General features: G+C 45.9%; 1 protein-coding gene across 6 annotated transcripts in view; it reads left to right on the top strand.

Moving 5' to 3' along the window:
- Positions 1-19,778, top strand: part of ANKRD16 (ankyrin repeat domain 16) — a 28,541-nt gene that overhangs the window by 6,681 nt on the left and 2,082 nt on the right. Inside the window, exons 6-7 of one of the 6 annotated variants that reach the window (XR_010113798.1) lie at positions 2,534-2,612; positions 4,602-18,399. Coding sequence is in view for 3 of the 6 variants with exons in the window: in XM_055296425.2 (XP_055152400.2) it covers positions 2,534-2,612; positions 4,602-4,759 (237 nt within the window). In the remaining 3 variants the exon portion in view is untranslated. Of the gene's footprint in view, positions 1-2,533; positions 2,613-3,752; positions 3,976-4,601; positions 19,633-19,778 lie in introns of those variants that run through there. The other 5 variants (XR_010113797.1, XR_010113796.1, XM_055296425.2 and 2 more) reach the window with 5 other exon arrangements.

The following is a 19,778-nucleotide window of genomic DNA, read 5'->3' as shown; positions in this document are numbered from 1 at the left end:
GCTTGCTCCATTGATGGGTAGCTCCGTAGCCTGGTTTCTTTGGCCCCATCTCTATGGAAGAAATTGCCCATGATATTCTTCTGAAGTGGTCAGGATTCTGAAGCACTTTATCTCTTTAAATAGAAACCTGACTTGAATTTATTTCTAGGCAAAAACTTAAAAAAGGCTTTTACTCCATAAACTACCTCCCCCTCACACACAGGTTTTTGTTTTCAGGAATAATATTTGAAGCTCTAAATACCCATTGTATGAAATTCCTGGCTCTCTATTCTTATATTGGATTTCAGAAGTTAAGAACTCTTCAGCCAGGGCAAGAGAATTGCATTGGCTAGGCTCTCTGGGGTATATTGAAGATAAGCAAACGTTTTCACTGGAAAAGTAGCTGTTTTAAATGCTAGGAGCATTTTGCATATTATCCTTAACATTATCTATTGGCTCTTTGCCTTTACTTATTTTTTGTTTTTTTGTTTGTTTGTTTTTGTTTTTGTTTTGAGATGGAGTCTTGCTCTGTTGCCCAGGCTGGATTACAGGTGCGTGCCACCATACCTGGCTAATTTTTGTATTCTTAGTAGAGATGGGGTTTCACCATGTTGGCCAGGCTGGTCTCGAAATTTTGACCTTGTGATCCACCCACCTCGGCCTCCCAAAGTGCTGGGATTACAGGCGTGAGCCACCATGCCCGGCCTACTTGTTTTTCTAATCAATTACATTCTCCTGCCTGACGTCCTGCTTTCGAGCAGCTGGGTAGATACACATGGATGTGCTCTGTGGCCACAGCGTCCTCCCATAGGAAGAGTGAACCTGGAACCTTAATTGTAGTCTCATCACATAGTAGCAGACTAACCGGCTAGACAAAGAGTGTATAAATTATTTTATAGGCCGGGCACAGTGGCTCACTCCTGTAATCCCAGCACTTTGGGGGGCCAAGGCGGGCGGATCACGAGGTCAAGAGATCGAGACCGGCCAGGCGCAGTGGCTCACGCCTGTAATCCCAGCACTTTGGGAGGCTGAGGCAGGTGGATCATGAGGTCAGGAGATCGAGACCATCCTGGCTAACATGGTGAAACCCCATCTCTACTAAAAATACAAAAAATTAGCCGGCCATGGTGGCAGGTGCCTGTAGTCCCAGCTACTAGGGAGGCTGAGGCAGGAGAATGGTGTGAACCTGGGAGGAGGAGCTTGCAGTGAGCCGAGATCGCACCACTGCACTCCAGCCTGGACGACAGAGTGAGACTGTGTCTTTAAAAAAAAAAAAAGAGATCAAGACCATCCTGGCCAACATGGTGAAACCCTGTCTCTACTAAAAAATAGAAAAAAATTAGCTGGGCGTGGTGATGCATGCCGGTAGTCCCAGCTACTCAGGAGGCTGAGGCAGAAGGATCGCTTGAACCCGGGAGGCGGAGGTTGCAGTGAGCCAAGATCATGCCATTGCACCCCAGCCAGGCAACAGAGTGAGACTACATCTCAAATATATATATATATATATATATGTATTTTTTTATTTTATAAAATATTTATAATAATAATTCCTACTAGCAGTAATAGGAATTCCCATTTATGAGAGGTTATGATCTTTTCTAGTTTATCTCTGCCCTAAAGATTTTAGCAGAGTATATTTGCTTGGGAAATTTTAGTACAAGATTTGTACTGCTCACAGTGATGGAAACTAACTGCATTGGGTCAGTAATTTGGCCCACAGAGTTGATCATCTATATTCTAATAATTAAATGTCACCAAAATATTTAATGATTTATATTAGAATTGAGAATGATACAATATCTTACTTTAGATATGAAAATTTGGCTGGGCGCAGTGGCTCACACCTGTAATCCCAACACCAACACTTTGGGAGGCTGAGGCGGGAGGATCCCTTGAGTCCAGGAGTTTGTGATCAGTCTGGACAACATAGTGAGACCTTGTCTCTAAAAAAAAAAAAAAAAAAAAAGAATAGGGAAAAAAAGATATGAAAATTCACTTTTAGCAGTTGACTGTTTTAGAAAAGGTGCCTAATATATGTTAGAGTCTGTTTAAAGTGTGAAAGGAAAAATAAAAACTTAAGACCCCCCAATTCACTCTGCCAAAAGAAAAAAAAAAATTAAGCTGAAAGCTGAATCATGCAGAAAGCTGCCTTTCCTTTTATTCCTAAGCAGATAGCTACAGATAAAGGGTTAAATATTTCCACAGGTAATACTTTATATTCACCTTATCTTATGTAAAGTGCCAATTTACTGAGCGGAAAGAGATATTTAATGTATCATTGCCTATTCCCCCCACCTGCTCCTTTTATCCTGCAATGTGGATTCAGTAATGTGACCATACCCTCCTCCTTTTCACTCCAGCCCTCTTTTCCCCTTAAATATTGAAGCCCTCAAAATCATCTCTGGAGAGAGACACAGACCTGTCTCTCGGGTATGTCCTTAACCTTGGCAAAATAAACTTCTAAATTTATTGAGACCTGGCTCAGATACTTTTTGGTTTGCAAAAGGTTTTCTTTTATTCTCATCACAGTGATAACAACTTTGTTTCAATTCAGGAAGGACATACAAGTACAATTCAGACTCTCTTATCCTTGGGAGCTGACATCAATTCTAAAGATGAAAAAAATCGATCAGGTACCGTTTAATTTTATATATGCCTTGGAAATTAGTAAACTGAGTATAACCAATACACTTTTATATTTAAAATGTTGATTTTAATATTCTTCTTTTGTTTTTTGTTTTGTTTTGTTTTGTTTTAGTGGTAGTGGTGTTGAGACAGAGTTTCCCTCTGTTGCCCAGGCTGGAGTGCAGTGGCGCCCCATCTCAGCTCACTGCAGCGTCCACCTCCTGGCTCAAGTGATTCTCATGCCTCAGCCTCCCAAGTAGCTGGAATTACAGGCATGTACCACCATGCCTGGCTAATTTTTATATTTTTTAGTACAAATGGTGTTTCCCTATGTTGGCCAGGCTGGTCTTGAACTCCTGACCTCAAACAATCTACCTGCCTTGGCCACCCAAAGTGCTGGGATTACAGGCATGAGCCACTGTGACCAGCCTTAATGTTATTCTTCTAATAGCTCAGCTACTTTTCCTTAAAACATATTTTTCTCTGCAAAGCCTTCGTATAATTGTTGTTATTATAACAGTGATGATGACTGCCACTCATTACAACTGCTGTTGTTAACCTTTGTTATTATTTTAAACAATTCTTTCTAATCCATGATGACACCTGCTAGCCAGGTATCGTATCAGTTCTTCACAGGTCATCCATTTTGGAGTATATTTAGAAACTATATTCACTATGATTTTTTTTTTATTTAGAATATTCAGAAACATATTCTGAGAGCGAATTCTTTAGACTTGGACTTTAAAATAAACCCTCTAACATTCTGTGAGCCAGAGGCCATCTTGCAAGGGTTTAGTGGAATTTTTTTTTTTTTTTGAGACAAAGTCTCGCTATGTTACCCAGTCTGGAGGGCAGTGGCACGATCTTGGCTCACTGCAACCTCCGCCTCCTGGGTTCAAGCGATTCTTCTGCCTCCCGAGTAGCTGGGACTACAGGTGCCCACCACCATGCCCAGCTAATTTTTGTATTTTTAGTAGAGACAGGGTTTCACCATGTTGGCCAGGCTGGTCTCAAACTCCTGACCTCAAGTGATCTGCCAACCTCGGCCTCCCAAAGTGCGGGGATTACAGGCATGAGCCACCGCGCCTGGCCTAGTAGGATCTTTCTGATGCTTCAAAGACTCACAGGTACCTAACTACTCACTCTAGGGCTGGAAAGGGCAGCTGCTCTGCCCAGAAAGGGACACAGCTTCTCTGCTGGAGGGAAGACAGCAGAACCACCAGTGCCCCTGAACTCAGCACACCAGGAACCTCAGTGCTGATTTCTACACCCAGAGTGGGAAGCTTGTTCAACAGTGCTTTTTTGATTACGTGATTATATGTAGTGATATTTTTACTTACAAAGCAAATTCAATAAACCTTTTAGAAAGTTTTTTGTACCATTTAAAGTGTGTTTCTAGAGCATTCAGGAGTATAGAGAGGATGTCTCCTACATCTTGTTAACTTGCTCTGTTGCTTCTTGCTTTAGATAAGTTTGTTTTTCTTTTTTTTCTTTTTTTTTTGAGACAGTCTTGCTCTGTCACCCAGGCTGGAGTGCAGTGCTCACTGCAACCTCCGCCTCCCGGGTTCAAGCGATTTTCCTGCCTCAGCCTCCCGAGTAGCTGGGATTACAGGCATGCACCACCAGGACCGGCTAATTTTTTAATTTTTATTAGAGATGGGGTTTCACCATGTTGGTCAGGCTAGTCTCACACTCTTGACCTCATGATCTGCCCACCTCACCCTCCCAAAGTGCTGGGATTACGGGCATGAGCCACCACTCCCGGCCTAGATAAATTTCTTAAATCCTCTCTAACTGGTTTTGTTATCTTTAAAACTATTTTCAACCCAATCAGGTTAAAAAGAAAAATATTTTGATCTAGTATAGGTAAAGTTGTGAAGATGAATTACGGAAGATATTGAAAGAATTGATATTTTTATTGGGCACTATCAACTCACGAGGTCAGTGTTGCTCCAGGGGTTGTGTTTTAAGTCCACGTGATTTTTGTCACCCCTCAGCCCTGCATCTGGCCTGTGCAGGTCAGCACTTGGCCTGTGCCAAGTTTCTCCTGCAGTCGGGACTGAAGGATTCTGAAGACATCACAGGCACCCTGGCTCAGCAGCTCCCAGGGAGAGCAGATGTCCTTCAGGGCTCTGGCCACAGCGCAATGACATAAGGATGTTTCCAAGAGGAGGCAATAAAGCTCATGGTAATTCATATCCTGCTTAAGTCAGTCACAAATTCAGCAAAACCAGTTGGAAGCCAGTTTTATATCTCCTCCGCTTCATCCCTTCCCTCCTTCTGCATGTTCCACTCCTGCTGAGGAGTTCCCAGTGATCAGGAGGCTGAGTTCCCAGCTCTATGACAGGCACATTATGGAGTCCTGAGCACAGTCATAATCTTCCCGTAGTCCATATTTCACTGTTTGTACTCTTAAAGTAGAATAGATAACGTTTGTGTGATCAGGCTGTGGGATCCTTAGAGAAGCACGTACTATGCATGAATATAATATACGTGCTTTCACAAACATGAAATATCTTATAATAACTGCTGCATGGTAAGGCTATGATAATAATAACAAAAATATCACATACATTGCTATTAGCTTGAGCTATAAAATGCAGTTGGCCCGTTTAATTTCTTCCTTCATAAGCTTTTACTTGGCCATTACAATGGTTCACTTTTGGTTTCATAGCCAAGAAGGACATACTTATAATCTGTTTACACAGGCGTTTACAAGAAATTAGTAAAAACTTTTATATATTCTAAGCACTGCTAGTTAAGCTATCAAGTTTTAATCTTGAGGGTTTTTGTTTGTTTTAATAGATAAATTCAGTATTGACCCCCTTCAAGTAATAAATACACGTAGAAAATGTAATTAAGGACCGGGCATGGTGGCCCATGCCTGTAATCCCAGCACTTTGGGAGGCTGAGGCAGGCAGATCACTTAAGGCCAGGAGTTCAAGACCAGCCTGGCCAACATGATAAAACCTCATCTCTATTAAAAATACAAAAATTAGCCAGGTGTGCTGGTGCATGCCTGTAGTCCCAGCTACCAGTGAGGCTGAGGCCCGAGAATTGCCTGAACCCAGGAGGCAGAGGTTGCAGTGAGCTGAGATCACGCCACTGCACTCGAGCCTGGGCGACGAAGCGTGACTCTGTCTCAAAAAAAAAAAGAAAATGTAACTAAGATATTTACAAAACTTCTGTTAACCTGAGTTGAAGAATGGGGTTTTGTCTTTAAAACCCATTTTCTGGCCTGTCCCATCCACCCACGGAAGCCTCTGACTTAAGGAAAGAAATACTTGACATTTGGTTTTAAAAAATATTGTAGCCTCTTAAACGGAGTAAAGATAGGATGAGTCCTCAGGCATTTAGATTCTTTTTCTACTTTTTTTCCTTTTCTTTCTTTTCCTTTTTTGATCCTTTTCTCTGAATTGCAAAGAATAATTATTAGTCTAGATCAGGCTTTTTAATCATTGTATGCATCAGTCACAAGCAACATTGAATCCTCTTGTTTAGTGTGATCCAGCAAGTGCTTATTACACACCCACCTTATTCTCAGTGTTGAGCTCGGTTTGGTACAGAGCAAGAATTTCCCGTTTGTCTTAATTATTCCCAGATGGCATCAGCGGATTCCTGTTTCTAACCACCAAATCAGTGTTCTGGTAGAAACACTCCTGTCTTGTGACCTCTAAATTACACACTCTCTCCATCTGCACTGATTTGAGATGCAGTTACCACTTTCCTGTTCCTCCAGAGATGCCTGCGTCAATGCCCTCTAGGTCTGAAGATGGTCCTGTTGTGTGGCTATTTCACGTGTACAGGTGGGACTGAAAGATCAGTCTGGGACTGCCCTCTTTCTCCTCAGCACACACGAGCAGCTTTGTGTTTGCAGCAGCTGCGTGCACCATCAGCTTCCATTTGGCTTTGTTTCTGCCCTTACAAACCAGCTGATGGTGACGACACAGCATGTTACACTGTTGTCCCCGGTTTTCCTAGATTCCACGCACCTTTGTAATAGAAACCATGGCTACTGGATGCCACTGCTGAAACTACTAAACACCCAGAGATGGCAGTGATTATAAGAACATTAATTGTGGGCTGGGCGCAGTGGCTCATGCCTGTAATCCCAGCACTTTGGGAGGCCGAGGCAGGGATCACCTGAGGTCAGGAGTTCAAGACCTGCCTGGCCAACATGGTGAAACCCCGTCTCTTCTAAAAATATAACAATTAGCCCAGCATGGTGGCATGTGCCTGTAATCCCAGCTACTTGGGAGGCTGAGGCAGGAGAATCGCTTTAACCCCGGAGGCGGAGGTTGCAGTGAGCCGAGATCGTGCCACTGCACTCCAGCCTGGGTGACAGAGCGAGACTCCATCTCAAAACAAAACAAAAAAATTAGCCTGGCATGGTGGCAGGCACCTGTAATCCCAGTTACTTGAGAGGCTAAGGCAGGAGAATCGCTTGAACCCGGGAGGCAGAGGTTGCAGTGAGCCGAGATTGCACCACTGCACTCCAGCCTGGGTGACAGAGTAAGACTCTGTCTCAAAAAAAAAAAAAAATTAATTGCAGCAAAGACAGTAGCAATAATAGAGTAATAACCAGATGTTTCCATAACAATAATATATGAAGAATGCTCTGGCGATGATAACTAATATTTTTCTATTACTCCCTAATTATAGTTACTTCCCTCACTTCCTTTGAGTCTTTACCTACAAGCCACCTTCTCAGTGAGGCCTGCCCAGGCCACCCTATCTAAAATTGTATCCTTTTCTTCAACATTTGTTATCTTCTTTCCTCAGTTTATTTTTTCTTCTTAGGATTTGCTATTAGCAAATGTACCATATAATTCATTTATTTTGTTCATTGTTTTTCTCCCCCACTGGTATGCAGGCTCCTTGGACTGATTTTTGTCTTTTAAATTGAAAATTATTATATAGTTAATGGCGATAAAAGCCCTTTGTGTGCATTGAGCACTTACCATATGCGAGATAGTGTGCTAAGAAGCCCTTACCTAGCTTGTCTCATTTTGTCTTCTGACTCTTGCACCCTGCAGCCCCTTCTCATTATTATTCCCTCTGGAGCATCTTTTCCCATACACAGTTTCACGTAGAGTCTCTACTTGATACCCTCAGCTCACAGGCACCTCCCACCCCCCCGCAGTCTGGCGTCATTGTTGCTGCTCTGTGCAGACTCTTCCTTTCAGATACCAGTGACGTCCTAATTGCCATATCAAGTGATGTACTTTTAGCCCTTAGGTTACTGACCCTTTCAGTTCACTTACTGATCACTACCCCCTTCTGGACTTTTGCCACATGCAATAATGCACTCCTGGGTTTTTCTTTCTGCCTTTTCCTTCTCTGCCTCTGCACCCGTCCGTCAGGCCGGCCCTCCATGCTCATGCATACCAGCTTCTGTCTCCAGCATCTCCCTCATTCTGGGTTTTCTCCTGAAGCATTGTCATCTGTGCCTCGGGTTTCAGCTACACCCTAATGTCAGTAACACTCAGATCTCTCTCTAGCCCTTAGTTTCCACTGCCTGCTTACGTTTCTGCATGGATGTTCTGAGGCCAGCTCACGTTGAGTTTATTCAAAACCCAGCCTTCCCCACAACCCACTGACATATCGGCCTGCATTCCTGCCTCGGTTGATGGCATCACAGCTCACCCCACTGTGTTGGAAAGCTGGGGGTCAGTCATGACTCCTCCCTCTTCGGGAGTCCCTGCAGAGGACAGCTGCTGGGCGGCTCTCTAATCTGCCTGTTCCACACCATCCCTACTGTGACTCCTGCCCAAGCTGTCACTCTCCTCCTAGAGAGTGGCAGCCATGTCTTAAATACGCCTCTCCACGTCCTCAAATCCACCCTCCACATGGCTGCCAGGGCGTTCTCACTAATGTGACCAAGGGCATTGATTGCCAATTGTGGCTTAACCTGCCTCCCAGAGCACATACTACACTTTTGCCTGGATTTCTGATTGCCTCAACTAACACCCATTTCCACCAGGGCTGTCAGCTAGTCCTAAAAGCACACCCACTCCCATGGTGAGTGTGTGTTATTAAGCTCAATCAAAGCAGAAGTCTCAGCCAGGTGCTGTGGCTAATGCCTGTAATCCCAGTATTATGGGAGGCTGAGGTGGGCAGATCATGAGGTCAGGAGATCGAGACCATGCTGGCCAACATGGTGAAATCCCATCTCTACTAAAAATACAAAAATTAGCCGGGCGTGGTGGCACACGCCTGTAATCCCAGCTACTTGGGAGGCTGAGGCAGGAGAATCGCTGGAACCTGGGAGTCGGAGGTTGCAGTGAGCCGAGATTGCCATGCACTCCAGCCTGGTGACAGAGCAAGACTCTGTCTCAAAAAAAAAAAAAAAAAAAAAAGTCGCTGAAAAGAGATGCAAAGAGGTGAAAATTGTAATGACTTGAAAATAGCGAGGACCTAACATATATTACCAAAAAAATTTATATGAGAAAATACACAAGACAAGATGGAAAGGATCACAAAATGGAAACAAGATGGCAAAAGTCAGGCTAAAGAAGCTGGAGGGAACTATAGAGAGGGTGCTCAGACAGTGAGAAGAGGGAGGAGCAAGCACTGAATTTAACCCGGGACGTTGCTAGAATCCACCAGCAGGTGGCAGGCCAGAAAAATGTCCCTTTTAATCTCCCAGACTTGTTTGTAAGGCCTATTGTAAAATACAAAAGATAGTAAAGGAGAAAACAAAAATAATCTATAGTTCCACCACCCAGATGGAACCACTCTTATTTCCCCTTAGTCTTTCAAAATGCATATAGGGCTGAGCACGGTGACCCCTACCTATAATCCCAGCACTTTGGGAAGCCGAGGCGGGCAGATCACTTGAGGTCAGGAGTTCAAGACTAGCCTGGCTAATATGGTGAAACCCCATCTCTACTAAACATATAAAAATTGGCCAGGAGTGCTGGGCACGGTGGCTCACACCTGTAATCCCAGCACTTTGGGAGACTGAGGCAGGCGGATCGTGGTGTCTGGAGATCGAGACCATCCTGGCTAACCCGGTGAAACCCTGTCTCTACTAAAAATACAAAAAAGTTAGCTGGGCATGGTGGCACACGACTGTAGTTCCAGCTACTTGGGAGGCTGAGGCAGGAGAATTGCTTAAACCCGGGAGGTAGAGGTTGCAGTGAGCTGAGATCGTGTCACTGCACTCCAGCCTGGGCGACAAAGCAAGACTGTCTCAAAAAAAAAAAAAAAATTAGCCAGGTGTGGTGGGTCACACCTGTAGTCCCAGCTACTTGGAAGGCTGAGGCATAGAATCGCTTGAACCCAGGAGGCAGAGGCTGCAGTGAGCCGAGATCACGCCACTGCACTCCGGCCTGGGCGACAGAGTGAGACTCCCTCTCAAGAAATAAAAAATAAAATGCAGGGCCGGGCACGGTGGCTCATGCCTGTAATGCCAGCACTTTGGGAGGCCAAGGAGGGCAGATCACGAGGTCAGGAGATCAAGACTATCTTGGCTAACACGGTGAAATCCCGTCTCTACTAAAAATACAAAAAATTAGCCAGGTGTGGTGGTGGGCACCTGTAGTCCCAGCTACTCGGGAGGCTGAGGCAGGAGAATGGCGTGAATCCAGGAGGTGGAGCTTGCAGTGAGCCGGGATTGCGCCAGTGCACTCCAGCCTGGGCGACAGAGTGAGATTCTATCTCAAAAAAAATACATAAATAAAAAATAAATAAAATACATACAGTTGAGCTGATGCTGCACACTGCAGTTTTTCCCTTAACTTTGTTTATTTATTTATTTTGGAGACAGTCTTGCTCTGTCACCCAGGTGGGGGTACAGTGGCACAATCTCGGCTCACTGCAGCCTGCACCTCCTGGGTTCAAGCAATTCTCATACCTCAGCCTCCTGAGTAGCTGGGATTACAGGCGCCCTCCACCATGCCTGGCTAATTTTTGTATTTTTAGTAGAGACAGGTTTCACCATGTTGGGCAGGCTGGTCTCAAACTCCTGACCTCGAGTGATCCGCCCGCCTCAGCCTCCCAAAGTGCTAGGTTTACAGGTGTGAGCCACCACGCTTGGCCCTCTAACTTTATATTACAAGCCAATCCTAATGCTCTTTAAAACTTTGTGAATGTCGTGTTTCATGGCCGTCTTATGCTCCATCGTATACTGTCCATGTTGAGTCTTGTGTGTTGCCTCTTTCATTGGTTTCCATTTTCTTTTAAAGATGTAGACGGAGTAATCTCTGTCAAATTCAACTGGAGGCAAGGGCGGCAGGTTGGGGATGGAAACGGCTGTTGGATTTGATCACCGGAGGTTGGGCCGCGTGAGTGGGTGGGAGATATGGGCTGCACAGGGGCCTGAGCAACTCTGTGCGCCCTTGGCTGCGTTGTGTGGTGAAGGAAAGGAAAGAAGAAAGCGGTTTGACAGGACAGTAGTTTTCTCCGAGAGGGTGAGTGAGGGGATGAGCGTGTGGCATGTTTACAGACTGGGAAAGGAGCCCAGAGAGGGAGGAAGCCAGCAGTGAGGGAGTGAGGGCTCTGTGGGATAAGGCCCTTTGGAAGGTGCGGGAAGTAGGCTTAGAAGCCCTTGGGAAGCTCAGCTCCAGAGGCAAAAGGAGAGTTTCCTTCTCAGAGGCATGAAGGAAAGAAGCAGGGCAAGGAGGAAGGAAAAGTTCAAGGCAGAGCCCACATGGGCGCCTCATTGAATGCCAGTATCTAGGAGGGTGGGGGATTTGTGGAGCACATTTATTACGTTTCCTACAACAATGGATAATAATATAGACTTATATTTGGCAGTTTTTACGCTTTTTAAAATTACACTCTTTCAGTTGGAAAGAGTGATGTGATTTTTATTTATTTATTTATTTTTTTATTATTTTTTTTTTTTTGATACGGAGTCTAGCTCTGTCGCCCAGGCTGGAGTGCAACGGCGCAGTCTCGGCTCACAGCAACCTCTGCCTCCCGGGTTCAAGCGATTCTCCTGCCTCAGCCTCCTGAGTAGCTGGGATCACAGGCGCATGCCTCCACACCTGGCTAATTTTTCTATTTTTAGTAGAGACGGGGTTTCTCCATGTTGGTCAGGCTGGTCTCGAACTCCCGACCTCAGACGATCCGCCCACCTTGGCCTCCCGAAGTGCTGGGATTACAGGCGTGAGCCACTGCGCCTGGCCACGTGACGTGATTTTTATCGAGAAGGAAACAAGATGGAAGTGAGGGCTGGCCTCTGCCGATCGTGGTGATGACAGGGACTTGATTGGCCTGTGTGATTAACCCACCCTGCGGCATTTGCAGAACCTGCCTCCTTCCACCATGCTGAAAATGTGATTGACTTGATACTGAGGACAGACCTGGGTGCTCCTGGGAAAGCACGGGGAGTGGATGCATTTATCAGCCCATGCTCTGTGCAGCTTCTGACCTGAGCACAGCAACAGGAGGGGCCTGCAGGCATTTCGACCAACATGACACCTCTCTTGGCTTCACCATAGGTGAACCAGGTCTCTTGTTCCCTCTTCCCACTCTGGAAGGCCCAGCGCATCCTGAAGGGGAGTGACACCCTGGGGGTATTTGAAACAACATTTTAAAAATAGCAATGGCCAGGCACCGTGGCTCACGCCTGTAATCCCAACACTTTGGGAGGCCAAGGCAGGTGGATCGCTTGAGGTCAGGAGTTTGAGACCAGCCTGGACAACATGGTGAGACCCTGCCTCTACAAAAAATACAAAAAATTATCTGGGCGTGGTGTGCCCGTAATCCCAGCTACCAAGGAAGCTGAGGTGGGAGAATTGCTTGAGCCCAGGCAGTCAAGGCTGCAGTGAGCTATGATTGCACTACTGTATTCCAGCCTGGGTGACAGAGCAAAACCCTGTTTCAAAAAAAAAAAAAGCAGTAGGGAGGGAATGAGGACTGGCTGGTGCCCAGGCAGAGTCGCAGGGAAGAGAGGCCCAGAGCCAAAGCTGACCTCACTGCATGGGTGCACTGGGGGCCTCTGTGAAGGGGTCGGTGACGAGCTGGACGAAGATCAGAGCAGATTTGAGAGAGAATGGGAAGGCAGAACCTGGAGCTGGAAAATGAAGCAGTGGAGAGGGATGTGGATCGATGTTTTGGTTTTTTTAATGGAGCAGATTACAGTTTACAGATTGCTGAGAGAATGGTCCAACAGACAGGAAGTGAGGAGGAAGAATGAGTCTAATGTCCATACGAAGCAACGAGAGTCTTGTTAAAATGCAGATTCCTTCAAACCTGGGATCCTGAAAAAAAAGAAAAATGCAGATTCTCAGAGGGAGAGAGTCCAGGGGTACGGGGGCCAGTCAAAAAAACTACCAACTGGATACTATGCTCACTGTCTGAGTGATGCAATCCTTACTGCAGACCTCAGCATCACGCAATATACCCAGGTAACAAACCTGCACATGTACCCTCTGTATTTAAAATAACAGTTGAAATTAGAAACTTTTAAAGATCCAGATTCCCACTCACCCACCCCTCCCCCCAGCAACCCCCGGCTGCTTCCAGCTAGTTCCCAGGGGCAGTCATGGCTGCTGCATTGAGTAGCTTCTTGTGCATGAGGGGAAATACTCGTGTTCACCCTGCTGGTTCCTCCCCAGCTTCAAGAGGGAAAGCCGAGCAGAAGGGCGCCGAGCAGGAGCTGGGGCACTTGGTGCTGGGAGACACCAGGCTGTCTTCTAGGTGCTTCGACTTCTCAGTGAAATAGGAAAGCAGGTGATCAGCCGAGAGTGAGGATGTGGTATGGGAGGTCTGAGGAGTTAGGGAAGGGTGTGAAATAGTCCGTTAAGGGAGCAAAGGCCTGGGCAGTGCTTCTCAGGCCCCCACTTGCTGGACACAGGTGGCTGGGCAGCCCCAGAGAGCTTGGCCTTTAGGTCCAGGGTGGAGTCTAGGAATTTGCATTTCTTTTGTTCTTTTCCTTTTTGTAATGGTTTTACTGAGATATAATTGGTACACAAAGCTGCACATCCTTGATATATACAGTTTGATTAATTCAGACATATTTGTGCACCCAGGAAACTATCACCACAGCCAAGGCAATAAACACATCCCTCGCCTCCAAAAGCAGGGTATCTAATCTTTTGGCTCCCCTGGGCCACATTGGAAGAAGGATAATTGTCTTGGGCCACACATAAACTACACTATCACTAAAGATAGCTGATGAGCTTTAAAAAAAAAAAAAAATCACAAAAAACCTCAATGTTTTAAGAAAGTTTACAAATTTGTGTTGGGCCACATTCAAAGCCACCTGAGCCACAGGTTGGACAAACTTGTCCAAAAGTTTCTTCCCACCCCTTTGCTTTTTTTGTCTTTTTGTGGTATTGTGTCTGGAATTTATTCCTTCTGGTGGGTTCTTGGTCTTGCTGACTTCAAGAATGAAGGCACAGACCTCGCGGTGACTGTTGCGATCTTAAAGATGGCATGTCCGGAGTTGTTCGTTCCTCCTGGTGGGTTCGTGGTCTTGCTAACCTCAGGAATGAAGCCGCAGACCCTCACGGTGGGTGTTACAGCTCTTAAAGGTGGCGTGGACCCAAAGAGTGAGTAGCAGCAAGATTTATTATGAAGAGTGAAAGAACAAAGCTTCCACAGTGTGGAAGGGGGTTGCCGCCGCTGGCTGGGGGTGACCAGCTTTTATTCCCTTATTTGTCCCTGCCCACATCCTGCTGATTGGTCTGTTTTACAGAGTGCTGATTGGTGCATTTACAGTCCTTTAGCTAGACACAGAGTGCTGATTGGTGCAGGATGCTGATTGGTGCATTTACAGTCCTTTAGCTAGACACAGAGTGCTGATTGGTGCATTTTTACAGAATGCTGATTGGTGCATTTACAGTCCTTTAGCTAGACAGAAAAGTTCTCCAAGTCCCCACTCGACCCAGGAAGTCCAGCTGGCTTCACTTCTCAATCCTCCCTCTAAACAGGATACCCCACCTGCTATTGGGAATTGGGCGATGACCACTCTAGCTACTTCCTGCTGGATAGGAGCAAAGGGGCCCTGCAGTTGTAGCATTCTCCAGAGGGGAACTCTTTAGGCCAGTGGAAGGCCAGCGGGTTGGTCCAGGGATCCTCAGTAGATTGTTAGTTGAGCTCATTTGGGGTTCCATTTGTAAGACCATCTGTAGCTTGATGGCCTCAATCCTAGAGGAAACAAATTTGGCAAGGAGGTTAAAAATACAGGGCCTGAAGGCGAGTAATAGCAAGATGGCTGTCACGGGACCTAGAAAGTGGAAAAGTCACGTCACCCAACTCCAGAGGTTGGTATGAGAGTTCGAAAGGCGTTGTCTGATTTCAGAAGCCTTTTCCTGTAAATGCCAGGCAACATCTCGTTCTATCCCTCACTGGTTAGTGTAAAAGCAGCACTCTTACCCTAAGAAGGTGCAAAGTCCTCCTTTCTCAGCAGTGAGGAGGTCTAGGCCTCGGTAGTTTTGGAGAGTCACTGCTGCCAAAGAGTCTATTTGGGATTGTAGTTACTATCCTTACTGGATAGATTTCATTATTTCTTGCAAACTGTCTGAGAAATCGTTTGAGAGTGTGTGGTAGTAGGATAATGAAGTAGATAAACCTGCTATTCCGGTTCCTGTAGCAATGGCCATTCCTAATCCTATAAGTAGGGGTATTAGTTGTATGGCTCTGTGCTGATGGACTTGAGCTTTGAGGGGCACTGATAGGGTCTGATTTCCATAAGATTAGAGGTTGGGATAATACATGTTACACTGTTAACTTTTAGCAAACTTTACTTTTGTTGAAAACCTTGTAAGTTTGGGATTTTAATTTTTCTTTACTTAATAAAACCTTGTTCAGTCCATATTAACTTAGGATTGGTATAGATGGCTCCTTCCTGATTCTGTAAGTACTTTAAAGTTTGGCTGAGTGCAAACAGCTCACACGTTTGAGCATACCAATTATTAGGCGATTTTCCTAACTGTTTCTAGAAGAGTTTCCTTATCACTTACTGAATACCCATTGTGTCCTTTTTCCTTAATCTCCGAGGAGGAACCATCTATTGTCCTGTCCTGAAGGGAGTTCCTCCTAGGTCTGGTTGAACCTTTGTATGGTAATAAGATTTAGATCCCCTGTTAGGAAACCTGCTGGGTTAAGGATTTTTTATAGGAAGGCTATGGATTGTCAGTGGCCTCAGTGCTTTTGGGCTATGCCCTTGCTTACACTGACAACAAGGTGTGATTGGAGTGTTATAGGGTAACAGAAAAGAACTTCAATTATCAATTATAGATTTTAAATTTACCCTGGCTTTTAAGGGAATAGGGTATACTGTTTTTTCTTTACTACTTCCGTCTCTCTTTCTTTCTCTTTGACTTCTTCTTTGTCTTTCTCTCTCCTTCTGACTCCCTCTTTGTCTCTTCCTCTTTCTTTGACTTTCTGTTTCTCTCTGACTCTTCTTTGTCTGTCTCTTCCTCTCTCTCCTCTCTTTGACTTTCAGCCTCTCTGTCTCTTCCTCTCTCTCTCTCCCTCTTTGACTCCTTTGTCTCTGTCCCTTCCTCTCTCTCTCTCTCTCTCTCTCTCTGTCTCTTTCTCTCTTTCCTTTCTGCTGGTCTTTCCCTGCCTCCGCCAGCCACTTATGCTGCTGTTCTCCCCTCTCCTTCCCCTTTTTGACGGTTTTGGCAGTGTAAGACCTGCCACCTCCTTGGGTTTTGGCACTGCGTGCAATAACTCCATGATTTCCTTGTGGTATTTAATGGGGGTTCCCCAGAGGTTGGGAACCCTCTTTCTTTCCATATTGCAGCATGGGCATGTAGGATTAGATAAGCATACTTGCTATCTGTATACACATTTATTCTTCTTCCCTTTCCCAGTTCTAAGGCTCAGGTAAGTGCCACTAGTTCTGCTAACTGCACGCTGGATCCTGGGGGAACAGGCTTACTTTCAAGTACTGTTACATCACTAACTATGGCATAACCTGCCCTTCATATCCCATTCTCCACCACAAATGAACTTTCATCACTATATAGGTTAAGGTCAGGATTAACTAAGGGGACTTCTAAGAGATCATCTCGGGTGGCATAAGTCTGGACTATAATTTGATGGCAGTCATGCTCAATTGGTTCCCCATCCTCTGGGAGAAAAGTGGCAGGGTTGAGGACCACACACGAACGTATTTGAAGCACTGGTCCCTCAAGGAGTAGTGCCTGGTATCTAAGTAGGCGGTTGTCTGATAACCATAAGCTTCCTTTGGCACCTATTATGCCATTTACATCATGAGTAGTCCAGACAGTGAGATCCTTTCCTTGTATTATTTTGATAGCCTCTGACGCTATGACGGCCACTGTTGCTACTACCCGTAAACAGTGAGGCCAGCCTTTTGCTACTACATCAATTTCCTTACTTAGGTATGCCACTGGTTGTGGGGTTGTCCCATGAGTCTGAGTAAGGACCCCAAGAGCTATCCCTGCTCTCTCTGTGATGTATAAAGAGAAGTTTTGTCCTGTGGGAAGGCTTAAGGCTGGAGCTTGTTCCTTCCAATGCCCAGACTTCAGGGCTGATTCCCTCCTCAAGCAGGGGACAATAAATGGGCAATTTGCCCCCCATATTCATGTAGATAATAGCTTCAGCTTTGGCTAATACGTCCCTCCCTAATAAGGGTATGGGACTTTCAGGCATAACAAGAAAGGCATGTGAAAAGAGCAAAGTCTCCCAATTACAACTGAGGAGGTGGGAGAAATACCTGGTTATGGGCTGTCCCAGGATTCCTTGGATGGTAACGGACCTTGAGGACAGCTGTCCAGGACAGGAGATTAACACTGAGAAGGCCATGCCAGTGTCCAGGAGGAAGTCGAATTCCTGGCCTTCAATGGTTAAAGGTACCTGGGGCTCAGTGAGGATGATGCCATGAGCTGGCGCTTGCCCCGGGCACCTTCAATCCTGTTGTTGGATCATCTGGTTGGGGGCTTCTGGCCCAGAGAACCTTTGTCCTCTGGGGCAGTGCACCTTCCAGTGATTGCCTCGGCATAGTGGACATAGGCGAGGGGGCAGCTTGTTTCTCATTGGACAATCTTTTTTAAGGTGTCCTTGCAAACCACACTGGTAACAAGCCCTACCAGGTGATTGGCCTGCTCCATTTTCTGTCCTCTCTGAACCACCAAGGTTGGTTTGTCTGAGGGCCGTGACTAAGGCTGCAGCCTTTCTCTGATCTCACTTTTCAGCCTGTTCCTCTTGGTCCTTATTATAGAACACTGAGGTTGCCAGGTTTAATAATGCCTCTAGATTTTGTTTAGGGCCCAGGGCTCACTTTTGGAGCTTTCTCCTGATATCTGCGGCTGATTGGATAATAAACTTATCTTTTAGGATCAATTGACCCTCGAGTGAGTTGGGCGACAGGGGAGTATATTTTCTTAAGGCCTCCCATAGCTGTTCGAGGAAGGCAGAAGGATTTTCTTCCTTTCCCTGAGTTATGGTGGACATCATCGAATAATTCACGGGCTTTTTCCTAATTCTCCTTAGTTCTTCTAGAACACAGATCAGCAGATGTTTACGACTCCAGTACCCATGGTCTGAGTTGAGGTCCCAGTGGGGATCCATACTGGGGATGGCTTGCTGACCAGTAGGAAATTTGTCCCTTTCTTCAGCTGTCATTCTATCATTTACTGACTAAGATACCAGGTATCTCCAAACTCTCAGGCTGCAGCTAAAGCCTCATTCTTTTCATTAAAGGCCAGGGTTTGATCTAATAGTAGCATGACATCGCTCCAGGTGAGATCGAAAGTTTGCCCTAGACCCTGTAGGACATCTATATACCTATCAGGATCATCTGAAAACTTCCCCAGGTCTACCTTGATCTGCTTTAAATCAGAGAAGGAGAAGGGGACATGTACCCAGGTAAGGCCAAATTCCCCTCCCCGTACAGCTTGAAGAGGACATAACCAATAGCGGGGGGCGGGGGGGTTGTGGTCCCTTGGAGATTTCTTTGCTTGTTTTCTTCTGGGCGGGGGAGATTAGAGGAGGATTATCATTAATAGGAAGGGGAGCTATAGGGAGGCTAGGATATGGGGGTAAGCTGAGAGGTCCTCTTGTGGGATGTAAACTGCAAGCTTTGCATAGTTGTGGATTCTCCTTCAATGAAAAGAAAGCTTGGACATAAGGTATTTCACTCCATTTGCCTTCCCTCTTACAGAAAAGGTCAAGCTGCAGGATAGTATTGTAATTTATACTTCCGTCAGGTGACCATTTTTCCCCATCAGAGAGAGAATATTGGGGCCAGGCTGTAGCACAGGAAAAAATGAGCCGCCTCTTTTTCAGAGTTTGTGCGTCAAATTGGTCCCAATGGTTTAGGATGCATTTCAAGGGTGAGCCTGTTGATGCCTGAGTGTTTCCCACCTGGGTCGCCAAAATGTGTCCAGAATTTATTCCTTCTGGTGCATTCTTGGTCTCACTGACTTCAAGAATGAAGCCGTGGACCTTGCAGTGAGTTTTACAGTCTTAAAGATGGCACGTCCGGAGTTATTTCTTCCTCCCAGTGGGTTTGTGGTCTTGCTGACTTCAGGAATGAAGCCGCAGACCCTCATGGTGAGTGTTACAGCTCTTAAAGTTGGCACGGACCCAAAGAATGAGCAGCAGCAAGATTTATTATGAAGAGCAAAAGAACAAAGCTTCCACAATATGGAAGGGGACCCAAGTGAGTTGCCACTGCTGGCTGGAGGTGGCCAGCTTTTATTCCCTTATTTGTCCCCACCCACGTCCTGCTGATTGGTCCATTTTACAGAGTGCTGATTGGTGCATTTACAATCCTTTAGCTAGACACAGAGCACTGATTGGTGCATTTTTACAGAGTGCTGATTGGTACATTTACAATCCTTTAGCTAGACAGAAAAGTTCTCCGAGTCGCCACTTGACCCAGGAAGTCCAGCTGGCTTCACCTCTCAGTATGAACCTTTAATATGAGCTCTGCCCTCTAACTTTGTGAGCGCACAGCACAGTAACATTCACTACAGGCCTCGTGCTGCCCACCCATCTGGAGGACTGATTCTTCTGGCACAGGGGAAACTCGATCTGAATTGAGGGCAGCTCCCCCTTCCCTCTCCTGTGGGATCTGCATGTCTCCCAGGTTCCGAGGTAATGCTGGTGTGGACACTGCATTGGGGAGGCCTTGTGTTGAAAGCCCACAGAGTCAGGGACGTGGCAGGATCACCGGCTGTATAGGGGCAGCTGAGGGTCCCTGTCCTGCAGTTTTCTCCACCACAGTAAGCTGCTCTGGGACA

Source organism: Symphalangus syndactylus, chromosome 10 (genome assembly GCF_028878055.3).
Source record: "Symphalangus syndactylus isolate Jambi chromosome 10, NHGRI_mSymSyn1-v2.1_pri, whole genome shotgun sequence".
In the NCBI taxonomy this organism is placed as follows: Eukaryota; Metazoa; Chordata; class Mammalia; order Primates; family Hylobatidae; genus Symphalangus; species Symphalangus syndactylus.
Note: the sequence above shows the minus strand (reverse complement) of the source record. Positions and strands in the feature narration are given on the sequence as shown.